Source organism: Quercus robur, chromosome 6, assembly GCF_932294415.1.
Source record: "Quercus robur chromosome 6, dhQueRobu3.1, whole genome shotgun sequence".
In the NCBI taxonomy this organism is placed as follows: Eukaryota; Viridiplantae; Streptophyta; class Magnoliopsida; order Fagales; family Fagaceae; genus Quercus; species Quercus robur.
In genome coordinates, this window is record NC_065539.1 from 8,620,112 (window position 1) to 8,639,274 (window position 19,163).

Consider the following 19,163-nt stretch of genomic DNA (forward strand, 5'->3'; position numbering starts at 1 on the left):
GTGCATTTAAAGCTAGGGTTGGAAGTGGAGGAGTCGTTGACGGCATCAAAGTGTCCGTTAAGTTGCCCATGGTGGTGGTGGTGGTGAGATATGGATGAATCTATGTTGGTGGTGGTGTGTACTGGGTTTTTGTGGTATTGAGAAGAAAAAGGAGAAAAGAGAAGAAGGAGAGATAAGTATTGATGTGAAAATGAGGTGCGATTAGTGTTTGGTTTGAAAGAAAATCTTGATTTTCTGGGTTTGTGTGTGTTTGTTTCATAAGAAAATTTCTGGTTTTGGGTGGAAAGAAAATGTTGTGATGAAAATCTTAGGCATCGGCTTTTTAGATGTGAATTTTTTCAATGTTTGGTGAAATTTTCTGGGAAAGATGTTGAATGCCCAGGAATTTTGTGTTCTTGAGTTCTTGTGATGGGGATCATGTTTTTGAGTTCTTGTGTATTCACGTTTAAATCTAAAACTATGTATTTTTATGTTTTTAATTTTGTTTTTATGTTTTTATAATTTTTTTCAAATTGATAAATTATTATTATTTTTAAATTAGATGATGACATGGCATGCTGATGTGGTTTTTTATTATTATTTTATTAGCTACGTCAGCAAACAGGGGATTCCGTTTGCCATGTATGCATTTTCTGTTACTGGGTTGATGGTAGGGACCAAAATAAAAACAATTTTTTGAAATCAGGGACTGACCTAGGAGTGAAATCAATTTAGGAACCAAAAGTGCATTTTCTTATAAAAAAAATAGATATTTTTCTTTTGACTTTTTTTGGTAGCTTATATATCCTCTTGAAAAAGTTGAAGACTTAATGCCAAAAAGTAGTTGTCAAAGATGCTCGTTGTTTGGCCAATTTTGAGAGGTTAATTTGGTAAAGAGGTCTATGAGCAATGTGACCTCTTGTATTATTTGAGGATGTGAGTTCTTAACGTGAAAGCAATCAAAGCATGCCATAGTGGAGAATAACCAATAACCAACTATGCACTTCATTGCAATCGAACATGTTCTTAATAAGTGTCTCATTTGTAAAACTTAGTATAAATTATCAAATGATTAATTTATTTTTGTTTTTATTTTAACAAAGGTAAGTAAAATCACTTAATTTCACACAAACAGACACAAAAATTAAATTAAAATGTTTTTGAAGATGTAACTTAAAATGAGAATCCCCATTTTTTTTCAAACTTTAAAAAGAATAAAAGAATAAATCTAATCTACTAAGAATAGTTATATGAGTTTAAATCTTTTAGTAATTAAGAAAAAGGATAATGTTATGTCCATAACGTTTTCATAACAATTTCATAACATGAACAAGAATGATTAGTCTAGGAACGTACAATTTTCAAAATATTTTTCACAATCTTTAACATATAATTTGTTAAGAGATATTTTATGACCATAACTAATTTTACATGTATTTTCACAATTATATAAATTTAGATGATTGTGAGTGGTGGATTTTGTGAAAGTGACAACTGATCTCATTGCACCCATGAAACATCATGTCTTCTAGGCTAAGGATCCATAAGTCAAGAATTCTGTCCAAGTTGTGATGCAAATTAGATGAGTAAGATGAACAGTAGGTAAATTACTTATAGCAGGAGGGATATTTTTTCTTCAATTATTTAAAAGGAAAAGAATATAGGGTCTTCATGAATTTGATGTGAAAACGACACTCTCACTTTCCTCTTTAACTTCCTTCAGTTTTCATATATATATATATATATATATATATATATATATATATATATATAATTTTAATTTTGGCTAAAATTACAAAACTGACTCTCTAAGTTTGTTCAAATTTCATATAAGTCTTTTAATTTTGCTTTTATTCATTTCAGTCTTCTAAGTTTTAGATTTATTCAATTAAGATATTTCCGTTAACTTTTGTTAAAATTTTTTGGAAAAAAAAAACTGGAAAATATTTTTCAATCATTAATTGAATTTTTATAATTTAAAATTTTTGATGAAAAATTAAAAAAAAAATTGAAAAATTAACCACAAAAAATAACAAAAGTTTTTTATTTTTTTTTTATTTTTATTTTTATTTTTAGAAGGATAATATAACAAAAGTTGATGGAAAAGCCTTAATTGAATAAATGATTAGTTTTGCATTTTATTCTTTTTTTTTTTTAGCTGTTGGTAAAAAAAAAAAAAAAAAAAAAATTCCTTTAGACATTTCTAACTTCCTTTGCAATGGATATTTTTCAGTGGAACCCTCAGAGAACGGTCCAAAAAATACAAGATTTTTTTTCTTAGAATAAAATTATTGTGAGATAAACAAAGTTTAATACTTGGTAGTTAGCGTCAAAGGCCTTGTAGCTAAATTGGTACATTCTCATGTACAAAGTGCTTGGGGGTCTAAGGAGAAAGGGTTCGAGTTGTTGGGTTAACAGCATGTTGTAATTATTTTTCAAAAAAAAAAAAACTTGGTAGTCAGCAAAAATAGTTTAGCTTAGCCCCCTTCGGCATGTATTAATGAAAAATCTTAGAAATTTTTTAATTTATATCACCGTGGTCAACAAGGCGAAAATTGCGCCTGTCTTGTTCTTTCAATTTTTCCTTATGTTTAAAAAGTTATTTGGAAATATATTGTACTACTTTTTAAGAATATTTTCATCAATTTTTCCTCCTACTTACAATATAATAGTTATTGAGAGCAAAATTAAGACTTGAAATGAATGGTTTGGAAAAAAAAATGAAAGAAGAAGAATAACTTGTGATCATAAATTTGAGAATATTGCAGTTATTTTATTTTTATTTTTTTTATTGCTAAGACTAAAATATTATTACTGTAAGGTTGCAATTTGGCTCCCAAGCCCAAAGGATAGATGAACTTAGGTCCAAAGAGCCCAATACAATGAATTTGTAGAGAGTGGGTTGAAAAAAATGAGTTTTAATAAGTCTGACAACAAGTGAAGTGGATCCAAATGACAAGAAAATGAAGATAAACTAGTTTAATCTAAAGAAAATCATCTTCTGCACAATCCAAGGAGATCAATTCTTATATATTTCTTCTCAAGTTTGATTACAAGTTAAATTCTTGATTGCTATAGTGTTTTTCTCTCAATTTCTCAATACTTTTCTTTTAAGGTATTCTTTCTGTTTTATACTACCTTCCTTCTTTCATCCCTATCCTCCATGTGTAGGGTAGATTGCTAGTGTTGATTCTTATCCCATCAGCACCTTTTTGAAGCCTATGATAGTAGCTGTAAGGCTGAAAATTATTGTTCAGGTATCACCTCCACATAAATGCGGCCAGTTGGTTAGGTGTAGAGCATTCAATGCGGTGATAGTAGCTTTTTCATCAGATATTTTAGGACTTCCCTCTATCCTCTGCTTCTGTGATGCTTATCCGTGTCAATAGAATCTCCTGGAACATTGTCCTGGGTGGTAGACCACCCTTCGGATCTCGGCTTTGATCGGCCGAGGAAGCATTCATCCTCGGACCACCCTCTTGGACTCTTATGATCAAAACTAACATCTTCACTTACTAATACGGACTCCTCTAACAATATTCACCCTTCCTGGAACTACATCATATCCTCAGATTGGGCCCCCAACCTAATATATACATAGATTTATATTGCTGGACCTAACACCCCCACAATTACAAAGATTTTTTTTAATGAAATTTTTATTAAAAATAAGGGAAAAATATATATACAAAAATAAGATTTAAAATGAAGAAATTCATATATAGATAAAGATATGTCTTTGTTTGAAATAATGTAATCAAGTTTAAAAGAAACCTATTAGTACATTAAATTTTTTTTTTTTTTTTTTTTTTTTGAAAAGTAACTTGATCAAGTCAAAAAATAAAGAATATGAAATCAAACAATAAAATTAGACATTATAAAATGGGCGAGTGGACCATCTCTTGATGAGAATTGAGAAGTGCTACATCCATCACATTTTTTACAAAATTTTTACAATAAATCATATTTGGTAAGTTATTATTGATTCTAATTTAAAACCACAATTGAAATTACTTTTTTTATCCATTATTAATAACCGGCCATTTAGAATTTTTTGTGAAATTATTATAGACATAACATTTTTTTATCTCGTTCAGTCAAATTCACTTGGCTCAAAAACCCAACTAATTTTAAATATTTTATTTTTTAAACTAAAGACATCACCATTTTTTTTTTTTCCCCACTTTTTATCACTTAATGTAGGGACTATTTGACACAGTATCAAAATATTACACATTTGAAACATTAGGAGTCATTTTGACACATAAGACAAAGACAAAAACATAGGCTTCTAAAAAAAAAAAAAAGACCAAAACATAAATATAATTGGCCCAAATCGATAATATCTCAAAGTACACACCGTCACGGGCAATATTTAGGGTGAGTTTGGTTCAGCTTTTTGAAAAAGTGCATAATGGAAAAGTTGAGTTTTCAAAAAGTGCATAATGAAAAAGTGCATTTTCAAAAAGCTGAGTGTTTGGTAAAAGTTGTTAAAAAGTGCTTTTTGAAAAAGTTGAGTGTTTGGCTAGCACTTATAAAAGTGGCAGTTTGAAATGTAAATTACCAAAAAGGACAATGTATATATAAGAGAGTTTATTTCATACTTAAATCAATATTGTGAAATTATTTTTTTCACCAATATTAGCTAATAATAACCTACCACTTAAAATTTATTGTGAAAATATTGTGATAAAAATTGATACTGATTTTAATTTTAACATGCTATTAAAATTATATTTTTCGCTTTCTAAAAAAATTATTTTTTTCTCACCAATATTAACTAATAATAACCTACCATTTAAGATTTATTGTAAAAATATTGTGAAAATATTGTGATAAAAATTAATACTAATTTTAATTTTAACATACTATTAAAATTATTTTTTTCTCTTTCTAAAAAAATTATTTTTTTCACCAATATTAACTAATAATAACCGACCCCTTAAACTTTATTGTGAAAAAATTATGAAAAAATTGTGATAATATTTCATTATTTTTTTTTCCTTTTTTTTTCCACTCTTTTTTTATCCTCCACACGGCATTTCTTTCTTCTCCTTTTTTTTTCCTTTTTTTTCCCACTAAATTTGTCCTCCACACACGTACCCATTCTGTTTTCCTTTTTAATCCTTCTTTTCCTCCTTTCTTTATTCCTTCCCTGCCATTCCTCTAGACACCAGAACGTTCTCCTTCTTCGTCTCTCTTTCTTTTTTTTTTCTTTTTTTCAATCCTTCCTTCCTCCTTTCTTTATTCCTTCCTTGCCATTTCTCCAAAACACCAGAACATCTTCTTCGTCTCTTTTTTTTTTTTTTTTTCTTTCTTCCTTTTTTAATCCTTCTTTCCTCCTTTCTTTATTCCTTCCCTGCCATTTCTCCAAACACCAAAACATTCTCCTTCTTCGTGGCTGAGAGGGAAGGGCTTGGAGATCGAAAATGGGGTCGGAGTCAGAGTCATCCGGGTTTGATTGGGTGGTGTTCGCCGATTTGATCGAACCCAGAGCTCGGTGTTTTTGACGCTTCGACTTCGATTTTGTCCTGTAATTCTCTATGCTATATTCTGATTTTTTTTTTTTTTTTTTTTTTTTTTTTTTTTTTTTTTTGCATTTTGAGGAATCCTAATTTGCAAGGGATTGATTTTTTTTTTCCTTAACTGATTTGGGAATTTGTTATAGATTTTTTGTGTTTGGATTTGGGAATTTGTTATAGATTTTTTTGTGTTTGGATATGGAAATTTGTTGGGAGAGCAGAGAGATGAGATGAGAGCTGATGATTTATCAAGGGTAATTTGGTTATTTTTGGAAGAGCCCAACGGATCAATTTGAAAACGCGCATGAGCTTTTTGTTTATGGACCTCCAGAGCTCCATAAACTCAAACGCGCGTTTCTTCACAAATCTAAAACGCAACTTTTTCCAAAAAGTTGCGTTTATTACTTACCAAACACTATTTTTGGGCTGGCTTTTTTGAAAACGCGCGTTTTGGGCTTCAAACGCTGAACCAAATGGGCACGAAAACGCGCATGAGCTTTTTGTTTATGGACCTCCAGAGCTCCATAAACTCAAACGCGCGTTTCTTCACAAATCTAAAACGCAACTTTTTCCAAAAAGTTGCGTTTATTACTTACCAAACACTATTTTTGGGCTGGCTTTTTTGAAAACGCGCGTTTTGGGCTTCAAACGCTGAACCAAACGGGCACTTAGAAAAGACTTCCTTGACATCTTCCTTAAAATTGAATTTTGCACACGTATATACAACATATATTCATTCATTAGGGATTAGAGACACACACCTGACACCCCACTACTGCTTTCACACAAAAATCCTGAACTGGACAAATTCTCCACTTGACTAGAAAAAGAAAAATGGGACCCACCTGCTACAAATATCCCATTGAGAAAATGCTAGTAACATAAAAAGTTACATTATTTATTTATTTTTAACCATGGAGGAGCTATAAAATAGGCAAGAAAAATGAGATCCACCTGCTATAAATATCCACTTCAGAAAATGCTAGTACCATAAAAACTAAAATATTACTATACCGAATTTCTTATTATAAAATTGTTATTGACAATTTCTAATGGTAATAAATTGTTACTAAAAGATAAGTGATAAATATATATATAAAATAAGATTCAAAATGAAGAAATTCATATATAGATAAAGATATGTCTTTGCTTGAAATAATTTAATCAAGTTTAAACGAAAATTGTTAATACATACATTAATATATATATATATATATATATATTTATATATATTTATAAATTTTTAAAGCAACTTGATTCAAGTCAAAAAATAAAGAATATGAAATTAGACATTATAGAATGGGCACGTGGATCATCCCTTGATGAGAAGTGTTACATACATAACATTTTTATAATACTTTCACAACAAATCATATATGAAAACTTGTTACTAGTTCTAATTTGGAACTACCATTAAAATTACATTTTTACCCACTATTTATAACCAATATCAACTAGTCATTTTAGAATTTGTTGTGAAAATGTCATAAACATAGCATTTCTCATATCCTTTAGTCAATCCACTTGGTTCAAAAACCTATTTAAAAATAAATATTTTAATATCTACGTTAGTCATGCCTTTTTTTTCATTTAATTTGGGAAAAAAATGTAGGGACAATTTTGACATGGTACCAAAATATTAAAGATTATAATATTAAATGGACACGTTTGAAATATTAGGAATCATTTAGACATTTAAGGCAAACAACAAAAATATAATTGGCCCCAGATTGATAATATCTTAAGTATGCATCACCAGAGGCAACATTTAGAAAAGACTTCCTTGACGCTGAATTTGACACGTATATACCTATTCATTAGAGAGTAGAGACACCACAAACCACACATACTACTTTCACACCACAAATTGCTTAAGTTTTTTGTGGTCTACATTGCTCACAAAATATCTTTCATTCCAAGTTATCCTGTCAACATAATATCACACTTCGTGTTCCTTCCACAACGTTTTGTATAACCCTAATGTCTATATATATGTATGTCCCAACTCTCACTCTTCTTAGTTACTCCAACAAACACCACCCTTTGCTTACTTATATCTACTGCAACACAACTAAGTGAAGAAACAAATAGTGTCTTTTTTAGTGTATTCCATTACTATAAAATAAGACCCTTTTGAGATTTAGCTTTGTTTTAGAAATACATGGTCTTTTAAGACATTTCTCAAATCCACAATATATCTAATAGGGTCTGATATATGTTCCACGGAGTTTGAGAGTGATAGTGTTGGTATGTTGAACTTGTTAGACAAGAAGGTCATGTTGGCTTCCCAGAATCCTAAGAAACGAGATGGGAGAAAGAAGTTCAAGGAGACAAGACACCCAGTGTATCGTGGAGTGAGGAGGAAGAACCCACAAAAATGGGTTTGTGAAATTCGTGAGCCAAATAAGAAGTCGAGGATTTGGCTTGGGACTTTCCCAACTGCAGAAATGGCAGCGCGTGCACATGATGTGGCAGTGATTGCGCTCCGCGGCCGGTCCGGGTGTCTAAATTTTGCTGACTCGATGTGGAAGCTTCCGATTCCGGCTTCAACAACGGCGAAGGATATCCAAAGGACGGCAGCAGAGGCGGCCAAGGCATTTCGGCCGGCGAAGTTGGATTGAGGTTTTTAGTGGCAGCAACAATAGTATTAGTGGAGATGGTGGAGGAAGGTGTGTTTTTTTTATGAATGAGGAGGTGGTTTTTGGCATGCCAGGGTTGTTGGCAAAATCCCACTTTTCAAACCTAAACCCAAATCAACTAATAACCAAACACACGGTAGGAAATTTTTGATACTAGCATTTATTAATAGAAATTTTCTGAAAATTTTTAATACCATTGTTATCAACTGTGTGATGTCATCTAAACAATGTGTATATCCATTTGTTTGTTGTTTCAATGAGCCATGTTAGTCTTGTTCGGATCGAGATCAAGTGCAATAGGTATTGCATTGTATGCTGTGGTGCCTAGTCTTCCTGGTACTTCCCTTAGGGATGATGAATTTGGGCTCCCAATTAATTTGTTGGTGGGTATCCTTCCACTCCTATTAAATGTTGCCTTAAACGTTGCCTTGACAACCCAAACCTATCCTCCTTTGATCTCTCCTTGCACTTTCCTTTCTTCTCCCCTTCCTTCTCCACTTGATTTGTTCCTTCTCTGTGCTTTTCGACCATCCTCTTTCCCATTCGCCCTATATTCCCTTTTATAGTTTCCCCTTAGTGGGGATCCAAATTATTACTTTTGTATCAGTTCCCACGCAATTCAACTTCTGCCTAGAATCCCAAGGAAAATGATTCCTTCTGAGGATTCTTTGGAAATTGTTCCTGACATCAAATAGCGTTCGACAGCAAATTTCCCAAAGGTACTAACTGTAATACCTCGACCCAACTTTATAGTTAACCTATGTGTTCAAGTGGTTAATTATTATTTGAAGCACTTACTTTCTAAAATTAATATAAGAGTATTTAATAAACATATTATTTTATAATGCCATTGAATAAAATTTGTAAAGATTATAAGTAATTGAATGGCTAATTGTATTATGAAAATATATATACTAAGTATGTACAAAAATATATTAAGTGGTTAAGTTATTAGATATATAGTTGTTGGTGTTTAATTAAGTATAAAGGTAAAGGTTTATATGCAAAGTTATTTTATAGTTTGGGCCTTTATAGAATATAAGCTTGTGAGGGGGGTGGTAAGTAAATTTTAAAAAGGTTTAAAGGTGAGTCATCAACTCTCTTTTTCCTTTGCAATACACGTGCCCCACCAAAAAATTTCTCCCTAATCTCTTTGTTGCTGCACCAGAATACTCTTTGTTCTTTCTTTGCTCTTGAATCAGCAGCACCTCTCTCTCTCACTCTCTCATAAACAGCCCTCCCTCTTTCACTGAAACCATATATCTCTCAACTTCAAAATATTTGCCCTAAGGTTTCAGCTTCAAGGTTTGTGGGTAAGTAAATAAAACCTCATCTTATTTTTGGCATTTGATGGTGTGATTGTTTTCTTTAGTTTCCCTCTATGTTCTCTAATCTGATTGTTAGAAGCTGAATTGTGGTTTTGTATTAGTAATTTGAAATATTGAAGATATTATGGTTAATTGAATGTTTATTCATGTATTCTAATATGTCTAGTTTGTGTGTATTAAATTTCATATGAAAATACCCTAGTTTGATAATTGTTTGTGAATTTATAAGAAAATGTTGCAAAACTGTCACTGTGACAGAATATGTGTTTACACATAATAAATTATGTATTAAATTGTATACAATGAATTTGGATGCTAGGAGTAGTTCTTATGAATGATAAGACACATATGGTTCTAATGGAAGTGGTCTCATAGCCATTGGATCAATATAAAAATAATGGTTTAATTTCTAATTTAATTGAAATTTTGTTTGGACAAATTTGAATATGTTGTATTGTATGATTTTTAGTAAATCATGGATTTATGATTTTTAGTAAATCATGAAAATGATATGGAATCTACTAGACATCCATAGGAGTGGCTATGTAAATTACATGAAAATTGGATGTGAATTGATAACCCATTTATATTTTATAAGTGGAATATATGTTGCTGGAATAAACAGTAAAAAGTAAGTGACATACCTAACTTTGAGGATTTAATTCTAAAGTTAGGGTAAATGTTTTGAGCTATAAATTAATATTCTCATAATTTGGTATGTCTGGATTATAGATAAATTTTATATAACTTGGTTCAAGGTTTAGTACTCTAAAGGAGGGGTTCTAAACCATTCAATTGTTATTTTTATGAAGCTGTTTTGTTCATTCTGAATGTTTCCTTGTGTAAGTTTATGCATGCACCATTGCTTCGAATCTCAAACACATTCTGAATTGATTTTAAAGTTGATTGACATGATCTGAATATAAACATTAAAATAATGGTTTCTCTATGATTTGGTACATCATGTTGTTTGATGAATGTATCTTGTGTTTAGGGAACCTCATTGAGGTGGGATTAGGATTTCATTGATTATGAGAGATAGGTTTTGAGATGAATGTGTAAGTTTATGATAAGGAGTAATTGACAGTAATAAGTTTTGATATTTGGTTTAGGTGTTACTAGTACTTAAGTCTAAACTCCTTCGACTGTAGGCTTTCGGTTCCTCTGCTTTCAGGTAAGAGATAAGTTATACGAGCATTTGGTAAGTCATGAGTTTATTTTATATGCATTAAAAGGTTTTTGATTAGAGGTATGACATATAATCATGTTTTAGACAAAGATATGTTCGTGAGTTTTTGAAACCTTATGTATATGATTTAAACATATTGATGCTATTACCAATTCCATGAGCATGAAGTTTAAAGAAAAGAATGGAAATGCTATTATTATGAAATGCTATGCAAAATAAGAATTTTAAGTATGATGTATAAGTATGAAATGTTTTCAGGTTATGTCCTCTGGTGATTTGAACTTAGCCAGTAGGGGTTAAATTACTGGTTTTCCACGGAAAATGTTATCTGATTGGCCATTAAAAGTGTAGAGCTCTATTGTACCCGCCCTTATTGGTAATGGCTAACTTGTGAAGGATGCCAACCTACCCCCATGGTTGAAAATATGTATTATGTTGTGATCCCGGAATACCTGACATTGTGGGGAATGCTGGATGCCTAGCACAGTGGTGCTAGAAGCCTCCAAATAAGTACAGACTTATCAGATATGGACTAACCAATATGTTATAAACAGCTATATTATTTTATTGATCATGAGAGAATGATTTTGTTTAAATGCATTACGAAAAGTTGAAAGCTCTCATGAAAAAAAAATTCCTGATGAAAAGAAAAGTCGTTCTTTAAATATAGAAGTTTATGAAGTTCTATTATGTTAAAGATAAAGCTTCTGATGAAAGCTTATGTTAAAAAGTTATCAGATATCTGTTCTTTAAGAAACGTTAAGTTTTATGACTATGAAAGTTATAATATTTATGAAAAGAAGTTTATAAAGAAAAGTTTTCTTATTTGTCAAGATGTTTCTAATCTAATACTATATATAAAAGCAGAAGCTTTTAACCAGGTGTTGACACGTTAGCAAAAATGCCCCCTTCAAAAACTGACACGTATAGGGTAATTCTTTTAAAAAATCATACGATGCGTCTGAAAGACTCTTTTTCAGACGCCAACCCGCTCACCCAAAAATAAAAAAACAAAACGCAGACCCTTATAAAATAGACCAAGCTGCTTATCCACAAAAAAAAAAAAAAAAAAAAAAAACAGAAGAAAAGGAAAGACAAATCCTAAAACCCAAATCGTATTTCCCGATCAAGATTCATACTCACTCTAATTTGCGATTCTTCACTGCAACTCCATATACACACAAATCAGACTAGCGTGTTCCAACCCATCAAACAGACGAACAAAAAAAAAGCCTCTGCAATAGTGAAGTCTGAAAATCTTTGTTCGTCCTCTGCAACAACAGACGATTTAGAATCTATCCCGTCTCTGCTCTTCAACAACAGATAATTCAGAAGGTAGGCATTTTTCCCCCTTTTTTGGTTTTCTATTCAATTACCGTTTCTAGGGTTTTGAAATTTATTAATGATTTCTCTCAAACTAAAATCGATTTGATGCTGAAGAACATAGATTTATGTGTTGCCAAAAAAATAAAGTTCCTTCATTTCATTTTTGTTGAAATATTTTTCCCTTTTTATATTTTCGTTACCTACGTCTCTTCTCTACCATTGTTTTAAAGGTTTTTGCAGTATATATTTAAAGTTTTTCGTTTGTAGCTACTCTAATTTTAAAAAATGGAACCCTGGAACATAGGGAATAATAAGGTATTGAACATTAAAATGCCTTTCTGTCTCCACTGATGCCAATCTGCTACTTTTTCCTTAATTTCCCTTTTTTTTTTTTTTTACAATTTCTTGAGTTCTGTTTGTTCGATTGTTGTATTGATTAATTTTGTTTTTGTTCAACTAAACATTATCGCTTTTGTTATTATTATGTTCCATTTTTTGTTTTAAGCCCTTTTGATGTCGTTTTTCCTTTGATGAATGTGTTGTTCATTCTGTTATGCATGTTCAATTTTTTGTTTTTTTTGGTAGGTTCTGTTATGTTTTCAGATTAAAAAGACTTTGGTTCTATGCCCTCTGGTTTGCAAATGTTGGGTTCTATTGCATATGACTAATTGCAGTAGCTAACAACATTCTTGATGCTTGAGTTTAAATTGGTGAATGGTCATTGCTTAATACTGCCACGTTAAACAAATTTTGCACTTAAGTTTTTTCCTTATGGTCATCTTTTTCCTATATCTCACAAATGACATATTTTCCTTTGAATTGATTGGCATTGTTAAAACAATGGCCTTGATAAAAGAAAATTAGTTTTTGTACATCATGCTGTGACTCACATATTATCAGCATCTTTTGGAACTTTAGGAAAATTGGGAACATGTTAGAAAATTTCCCTGCCTATTTCAGTTCTGCATTTTCATACTTTAACATTTACACTCATTTTTAGGTTTTGTATTTTTTAATCTTCACTTGATTAAGAGTGTACTGTTCAATCAAAATGAAGAATTTAAGTTTTGGGTTTGTTTTGGTAGTAGAGATTGAAACAGTGTCACTTCGCAATAAACTCTTCATCTTCTCCTACACAATAACTGGTTCTTTACATATACAATTTCTTTGTTATAGTCAACTAAAATATTTGAATTGCTGAATTTGTTATATTAAGTTGCTAGAGTTAGTGCATCAAATTAAATATATACTGTAATTTCTTAGTAAAATAATTTGTAAATGGCTGGCATAGCAATTTAAAATGTGAATACTTGATGTGAGATTCTATTATGTGCGTTTTATTTTTGGCCTTTTGGTTATGTAAAGGACTCGGTGTTGAGATTTGCCTTTCATATTGTTTGCTCTTTTATGGTCTTTTGTTTTGATTTTTTTTATTAGAAAGAGAATTGATACAAAATTTACTGCAAAATCAATATCGTGAATGATTTGCAGGAAGCGAATAAAACTGAGGGTTCCATTTACATTTATTTTCTTCAACTTTTTGTTCCAAAATTCTATAATCAAAATTTTTTTTTATCCTCTTCCAAGTCTAAATGGCCTTCTGTACTAAAAAAAAGGCAGCTTCCAGTGTTTTTTTGCTTTTTGAATCTATAATTTTTTTATCTCTGTTTCTCCATTACTTTCTTTGGGGCTTGATTTAATTTTTATAGTAGAATTACTTCATGCTTCCTGAATCTCTTATGAAGAAATTTATTGACTAATTGATGTTACTTGAAATTGATTTACTTATGTTAGATTTCTTCCTTTTAAATTTGTATGGTTTTTATTTAAGACTTACTTGAATTAGTGTAGGATATTTGTGGCTATCAACACATTAGGTGAGATTAGCCAAATAGGTAGTTTGCTTGGCTACAGGTTATTTTATTAGTATGTATGGGCGTTTCTTGGTTCAGGTTTGCTTGGGCATTGGTTGTACTGTCTGGTACGTGTTTGGAATATTACTATAAAACTGGTAGAAACATATGGTAGATTAGTGTTATGCGTTATTTCAGTCTTTCTTTTTTACATTTTTTCTCATAAACTACTCTTTAAAATACCATTTAGAGGAAAGAAAAATAGATTTTTTCTTCCATTAGAGACCGGGAGGGAAATTGAAGAAGTTTGATATTTTTAATTTGATTATGATTGTCAATTTGTCAGTGCTACAATTATTGTTTCTTTATGTCTTATTGTTATTACCTTTTGTATATGTTTTGATCCCATATTCGGTTAAAATTATAGGAAAAAATAATTGTGTTATCTATGTTCTTAAAATTTTTCTATTGTATTTTATCTCTCTCAAAGTGAAAGGTTCACACAATTGTTTGAAAGAATTTATTCTTCCTCAAAACATACTGCCAATAATGATGCAGAAAGAGACAATAGAGAATAAAGGATAAAAAAGGGTAAATATTTGGCAATAGTATTACTACTCAAATTGATGAACATGGACATCTTTCCAGTGTTTTTTTGCTTTTTGAATCTATATTTTTTTTATCTCTGTTTCTCCATTACTTTCTTTGGGGCTTGATTTAATTTGGAAACCACTGTGATTTGGAGCTCAGATCAAGCACAAAATTCTTTCTTCAATATCTGTGCTTAATTTTGGTAGAATCTTACTTTAGCCACTTATAGTAAAGAATTAAGAAATCATTTTTGTAACTGAACATGCATTTGAATAGAAACTAAAGTGTTCATATATAATATCTCAGCAAAATCTCAAACTTAGCATTTTCTTTGTCCTTTAACATACAGCTAATAATTTGGTTTATAAACAATATGTTGTGTGTAGTTTTTTGGTTGGTATGTATGTCATGTGTTAAAAAAATGCATATATGTTTAGACTTCAATAGGATTTTTCATTTTTCTTTTTTAGTTAGTATGGTTTATTAGGAGTTGTGAAATTGAATTAACCATCTATTGAATGGATAGTGTATAGAGAATATGTGTCTTAAATTAATGAGGTTGAGAAAATTTGTGTTCTAAGGTAGCTTAAACAAAACATAGTTTCTTATCAAACTTTGTGGTCTATATGCATTTATGATTTTTTTTTTTTTTTTTTTTAAGTTTCTTATCAAGGTTCTAAGATACATTTACTTTGTGCAGTATATAAATGTTGGGGTTGAACGAAATCTACAAAGGTCTATATTCATTCCTCATAAAAGGGACATGATAAGCAAAAAATAAGAAGGGGAAAAAAAATTGGCCGATTGGAAGGTAGCAGGAACAAATCTCACATCATTCAAATTCTTCATTTCTCTGTCTCTCACTTTGTCTCAAAAGGAGGATATTTATTCATCTACCTTAGCTGATGTTGAAAAAATTAGCTGATGTTGAATCAACATCTTCAAGTGGAATTGGTCGGATTGTTTTAGATTTAGATATTTGAATTAGATTTGGTTTTAATTATGGTATTGGGTTTAAAATAAATTATGTATTGGGTATTTGTATTAGATTTGGTTTTCTTTTAAATAATTGGGTTAAATTAGTTTTTGGTATCTGCCTACGGTGTTTGTAATTAGCTTTGTAAATGAAGATATGTGTTGGGTGTTTAGTATGTGGTGAAAGTGTATTTACATATTATTAAAAAAAAAAAAATTATTTCTAACAAATGTAAATAAAAAGGTTCCCGCACATAGGGCGGGTTAAAAGCTAGTTTAAGATAAAGTTACCAATTATCTGATTTAAGTCAAAATGAATATTTTGTAATAAGACTATATATATATATGATTTTAAACAATCAATATTATATTTGGTAACTTTGTAAGAAATAAAAGAAATTCAGCCTAAAAGGTTTTGGTAATATTATTCTTATAAGAAAAAAGAGAACAATTATTTTCCTAAGAAAAACGTATAAGTTATTATTATGAATAGTATAAAATACTATGCATGAAAAGATGTTTTTCTATCTGAATAATCATAAAATAAAATGATTTGATTTATATGCATTCTTATTAAATTCTTGTGTATCTTACCCTTACTGAGTTGTATAACTCACCCTTTCCACTCTTTCAATCAACAGGTTTTATTTTGGAGCAGAGAGAGCCCTAGTCAAGTTTTGGAAGGAGCTAGTTTTAGTTTTATATGTATAGATCCCAAATTAGCAATTTGATGTCTAGCTTAATTTGTAATATTGTGTATTTTAGGATCTAATGAAAGTTGTATACCTTAAAGTATTAAGAGATGTATTATGTGAAAGTGTGAATATTGAATGACTGGTGGATTATGTTATTTTTTAAGTACAGTATAGATGCTCTGAATATCAAATGAAAAGTTATATCAAGAAGTAAAGAAACAAGAATGAAAAGAAAGAGGGAAGCTTTTATAAAAAGTTTAGTTGGTTCTTGTTAATATCAGGTTTAAGATTGATATTAACATGCTGGTCATAGTTACAAATCTAGGTATTGGGTTTGGGACATGACACAACTGTGCTCGGGGAACTAACCTGAATTTGACCGTCCCCTCATTGGCCTCCCCTGGCCTGATAGTCGGTATCGGACCTAACCTGACCCAGATATAGTAGGGTTCCCTCAAGCGCCATTCTTGCACTTTTATTATAGGCTGGGCCTATCCCTACAATGTTAGGCTAGTTTTAGTTACCTGCGATAGCCTTGGTTACCTAGGCAATCTTGGGCCTTACCTAGGCCAGTATTGGGCCTTGGTTACCTGACCCCAAGTCCCTACACATGCAATTGCTTTTAATGGTTGATATTGAAATTTGAAAAAAAAAAATTCAATCTCAACCATTAAATAATAAATATTAAAAAAAAGTAAAATATTTTAAAAGTTAAAATGTAAAATGGTAAAACTATCTCTAAACCCAAAAAAAGTTTGACTTTTGACTCTCTCTCTTATGTTTCTCTCTCTCTCTCTGCGTTTCTCTCTCTCTTTCTCCTCCACCACCTCCACAGGTTGCCGGCAAAGCAAAATATATGATTCTGGCCAATACAATCAAGAAATTATGAGATTTAGGAGGATGGCACTTGGCAGTGACAACTCAGATCTTGATGCGTACAGTGGACCATATAATTCTAGAGAAATGCCAAAACTTAAGGATGAATATTCAAGTTCTGAATCAGAAACTCGAGCCTTTAATGCACATAGTGGTGAGCAACGAAATGGCAGCACAAGAGAAGGCAGTGCCCGCCGGTTTTAACTACATGTGATTCCAAATAGGGCACTAGAAAAGGTAATATTTGCAAGAGAGGCCTTTGTTTGATTTAATTTGACTTAACTAGCATGTAAAGCTTTTTTTTTTCTTTCCCTCGCCCACACCCCCCCCCCCCCCCCCCCCCACCTTTTCCTTTTCTGGTGAATCTTGGTATATCACTTAGTCCCTCAAAGTATTTGCAGAGTAGGGGAAGCTTAAACTGAGAGTAATACTCAAAAGGTAAATTTTAATACCAACAATGTCTTGATACTGGGGCAAGACCATTCATTTTTGTGTGAATACTTATTGTGATAAACGTTTAACATGGTGAAATGATTCAGTGTTTTCTGTATTAAATGCATATCATTTACTATTATTATCATCGTGTTTTTCTACTCTTTTTGCCAGAAGAAATTACCTATATCTTAATATATGAACTGTAGAAGTTGCAACATGCTGGTGGTTTCTTTTGCAAAATAATCAAGGTATTTGCTAGAGAAGAAACGAAAGGCAACATAGGGGGGAAAACTAACATGAAGAAAAACTACAAAATTAGAAAGCTACAATTTTACCCTTTTCTACTTTCATATTTTCAAGATCTACTTTACTAAATTGGATTTCAAAGTTGATGTATCAATGATCATGCAATATTGACTGATACTATGTGGTTAGAGGAGGTGTCAAAACTTTGTCATACCCTTTACTTTCTAAAATCAATACCATACATTCTATCTTTCGTCTATTGTGATAGTCTACAGTCTATTAGCTCGAACAAAGCATCCCTCAACTTCTTCGGCTTCATGTCCGTGTTTGCCTGGGTAATATACAATGTTATTCTGTATCAGACAGATGATCCAATGAACAATCATGCAAAAGGAGAAATGGATGTGTTATGAAATTTTAAGCAGGATTCAATATGAATACATTGTTGTTTTACTTAAAATAAATAAATTTGTTGACTTGTTTACTCTCTCTCTCTCTCTCTCTCTCTCTCTCTCTCTCTCTCTCTCTCTCTCTCTCTCTCTCTCTCTCTCTCTCTCTCTCTCTCAGTTTATTATTATCATTATTTTTTTTATGGTTTTGGTTATGATGATATTCCCTAACAAGCTAGCTCTTTCAGAGCTATGTAAATCAATAAGGACTGGCTAATGCTATGTAAAGGCAAAATGCAGTTATTATATGTTGGTGCAAACACAATAATAATGGAAATAACACACAAAGAGAAACTAAATAATACTTTTTGAATATTATTGATGTAAAGAAAGGAAATACACAACACTATTTGGACTGAGGCGCGGCACTTGCTCTCTTTAAGGAGATTCAAGCCTTTGGTTGGCTAATTCTTGTAACCGGTGCAGACCTTCTCTGACTTGTCTGTCCCAGGATTCAACAGCCCAACAAGTGTAATTCTAAACCATTTTTGATACCTCCACTCTTCATCTCCCCCTTGCGCACGTATCTAGTCCAATATCTGAGACCATTCATGTTAGCCCATTAATCACCACAATTAAAAAGAATAAAATAGTCTCTCTCCTTTTCAATGTGGGATTAAACATTTTCATAACTCTTCATCTTCCATATTCACTCCTACATCTTTACATTTATGTTATAACATTTACTCATTTTAATTATTTAATATTAAAATGTTCCAACAATCCCCCACTCATTTTAATATTAAATTTTAGTTAAGGAGAGATTACCAGGCAAAGATAGGTCACTATGCATCATGAAGGTGTGCTCTGCATTGAACCTTCACTTAGTAAAACAGCGATCTCAACTCCAGAGTCATAGTGGTCTCCGACTTGAACTAGGACTACTTTAGGGAAATTAAGCATCACTGCTTACACATAACAACCCAGGTGTTGACATGAGCTTTTATAGCTAGCACTTTACGGCCATGTGCTGATCCCAGTTTCATGAGTGTATTTGAGATTAAGTCCAAATCTCATAGGGAGCGGCCCCACCCCCACACTCACATAGGTGAAATTTGTC

General features: G+C 31.4%; 1 protein-coding gene and 1 long non-coding RNA gene across 3 annotated transcripts in view; both read left to right on the plus strand.

Moving 5' to 3' along the window:
* LOC126732601 (dehydration-responsive element-binding protein 1A-like) overlaps positions 1-8,256 on the plus strand; it is a 28,427-nt gene extending 20,171 nt beyond the window's left edge. Inside the window, exon 2 of the mRNA XM_050435546.1 lies at positions 7,775-8,256. Coding sequence (XP_050291503.1) covers positions 7,775-8,122 — 348 coding nt within the window. The 3' untranslated portion in view covers positions 8,123-8,256. The remainder of the gene's footprint in view (positions 1-7,774) is intronic.
* Positions 8,257-9,094: 838 nt separating this feature from the next.
* LOC126732602 (uncharacterized) lies at positions 9,095-16,252 on the plus strand. 2 transcript variants are annotated; one of them, XR_007659511.1, is made up of 4 exons: positions 9,095-9,453; positions 10,581-11,992; positions 15,128-15,238; positions 16,044-16,252. It is a non-coding gene; the product is annotated as an uncharacterized LOC126732602 (long non-coding RNA). The 2 variants fall into 2 exon arrangements; XR_007659510.1 differs by lacking the exon at positions 16,044-16,252 and having other exon boundaries at positions 15,128-15,496.
* The last annotated feature ends 2,911 nt before the right edge of the window (positions 16,253-19,163 follow it).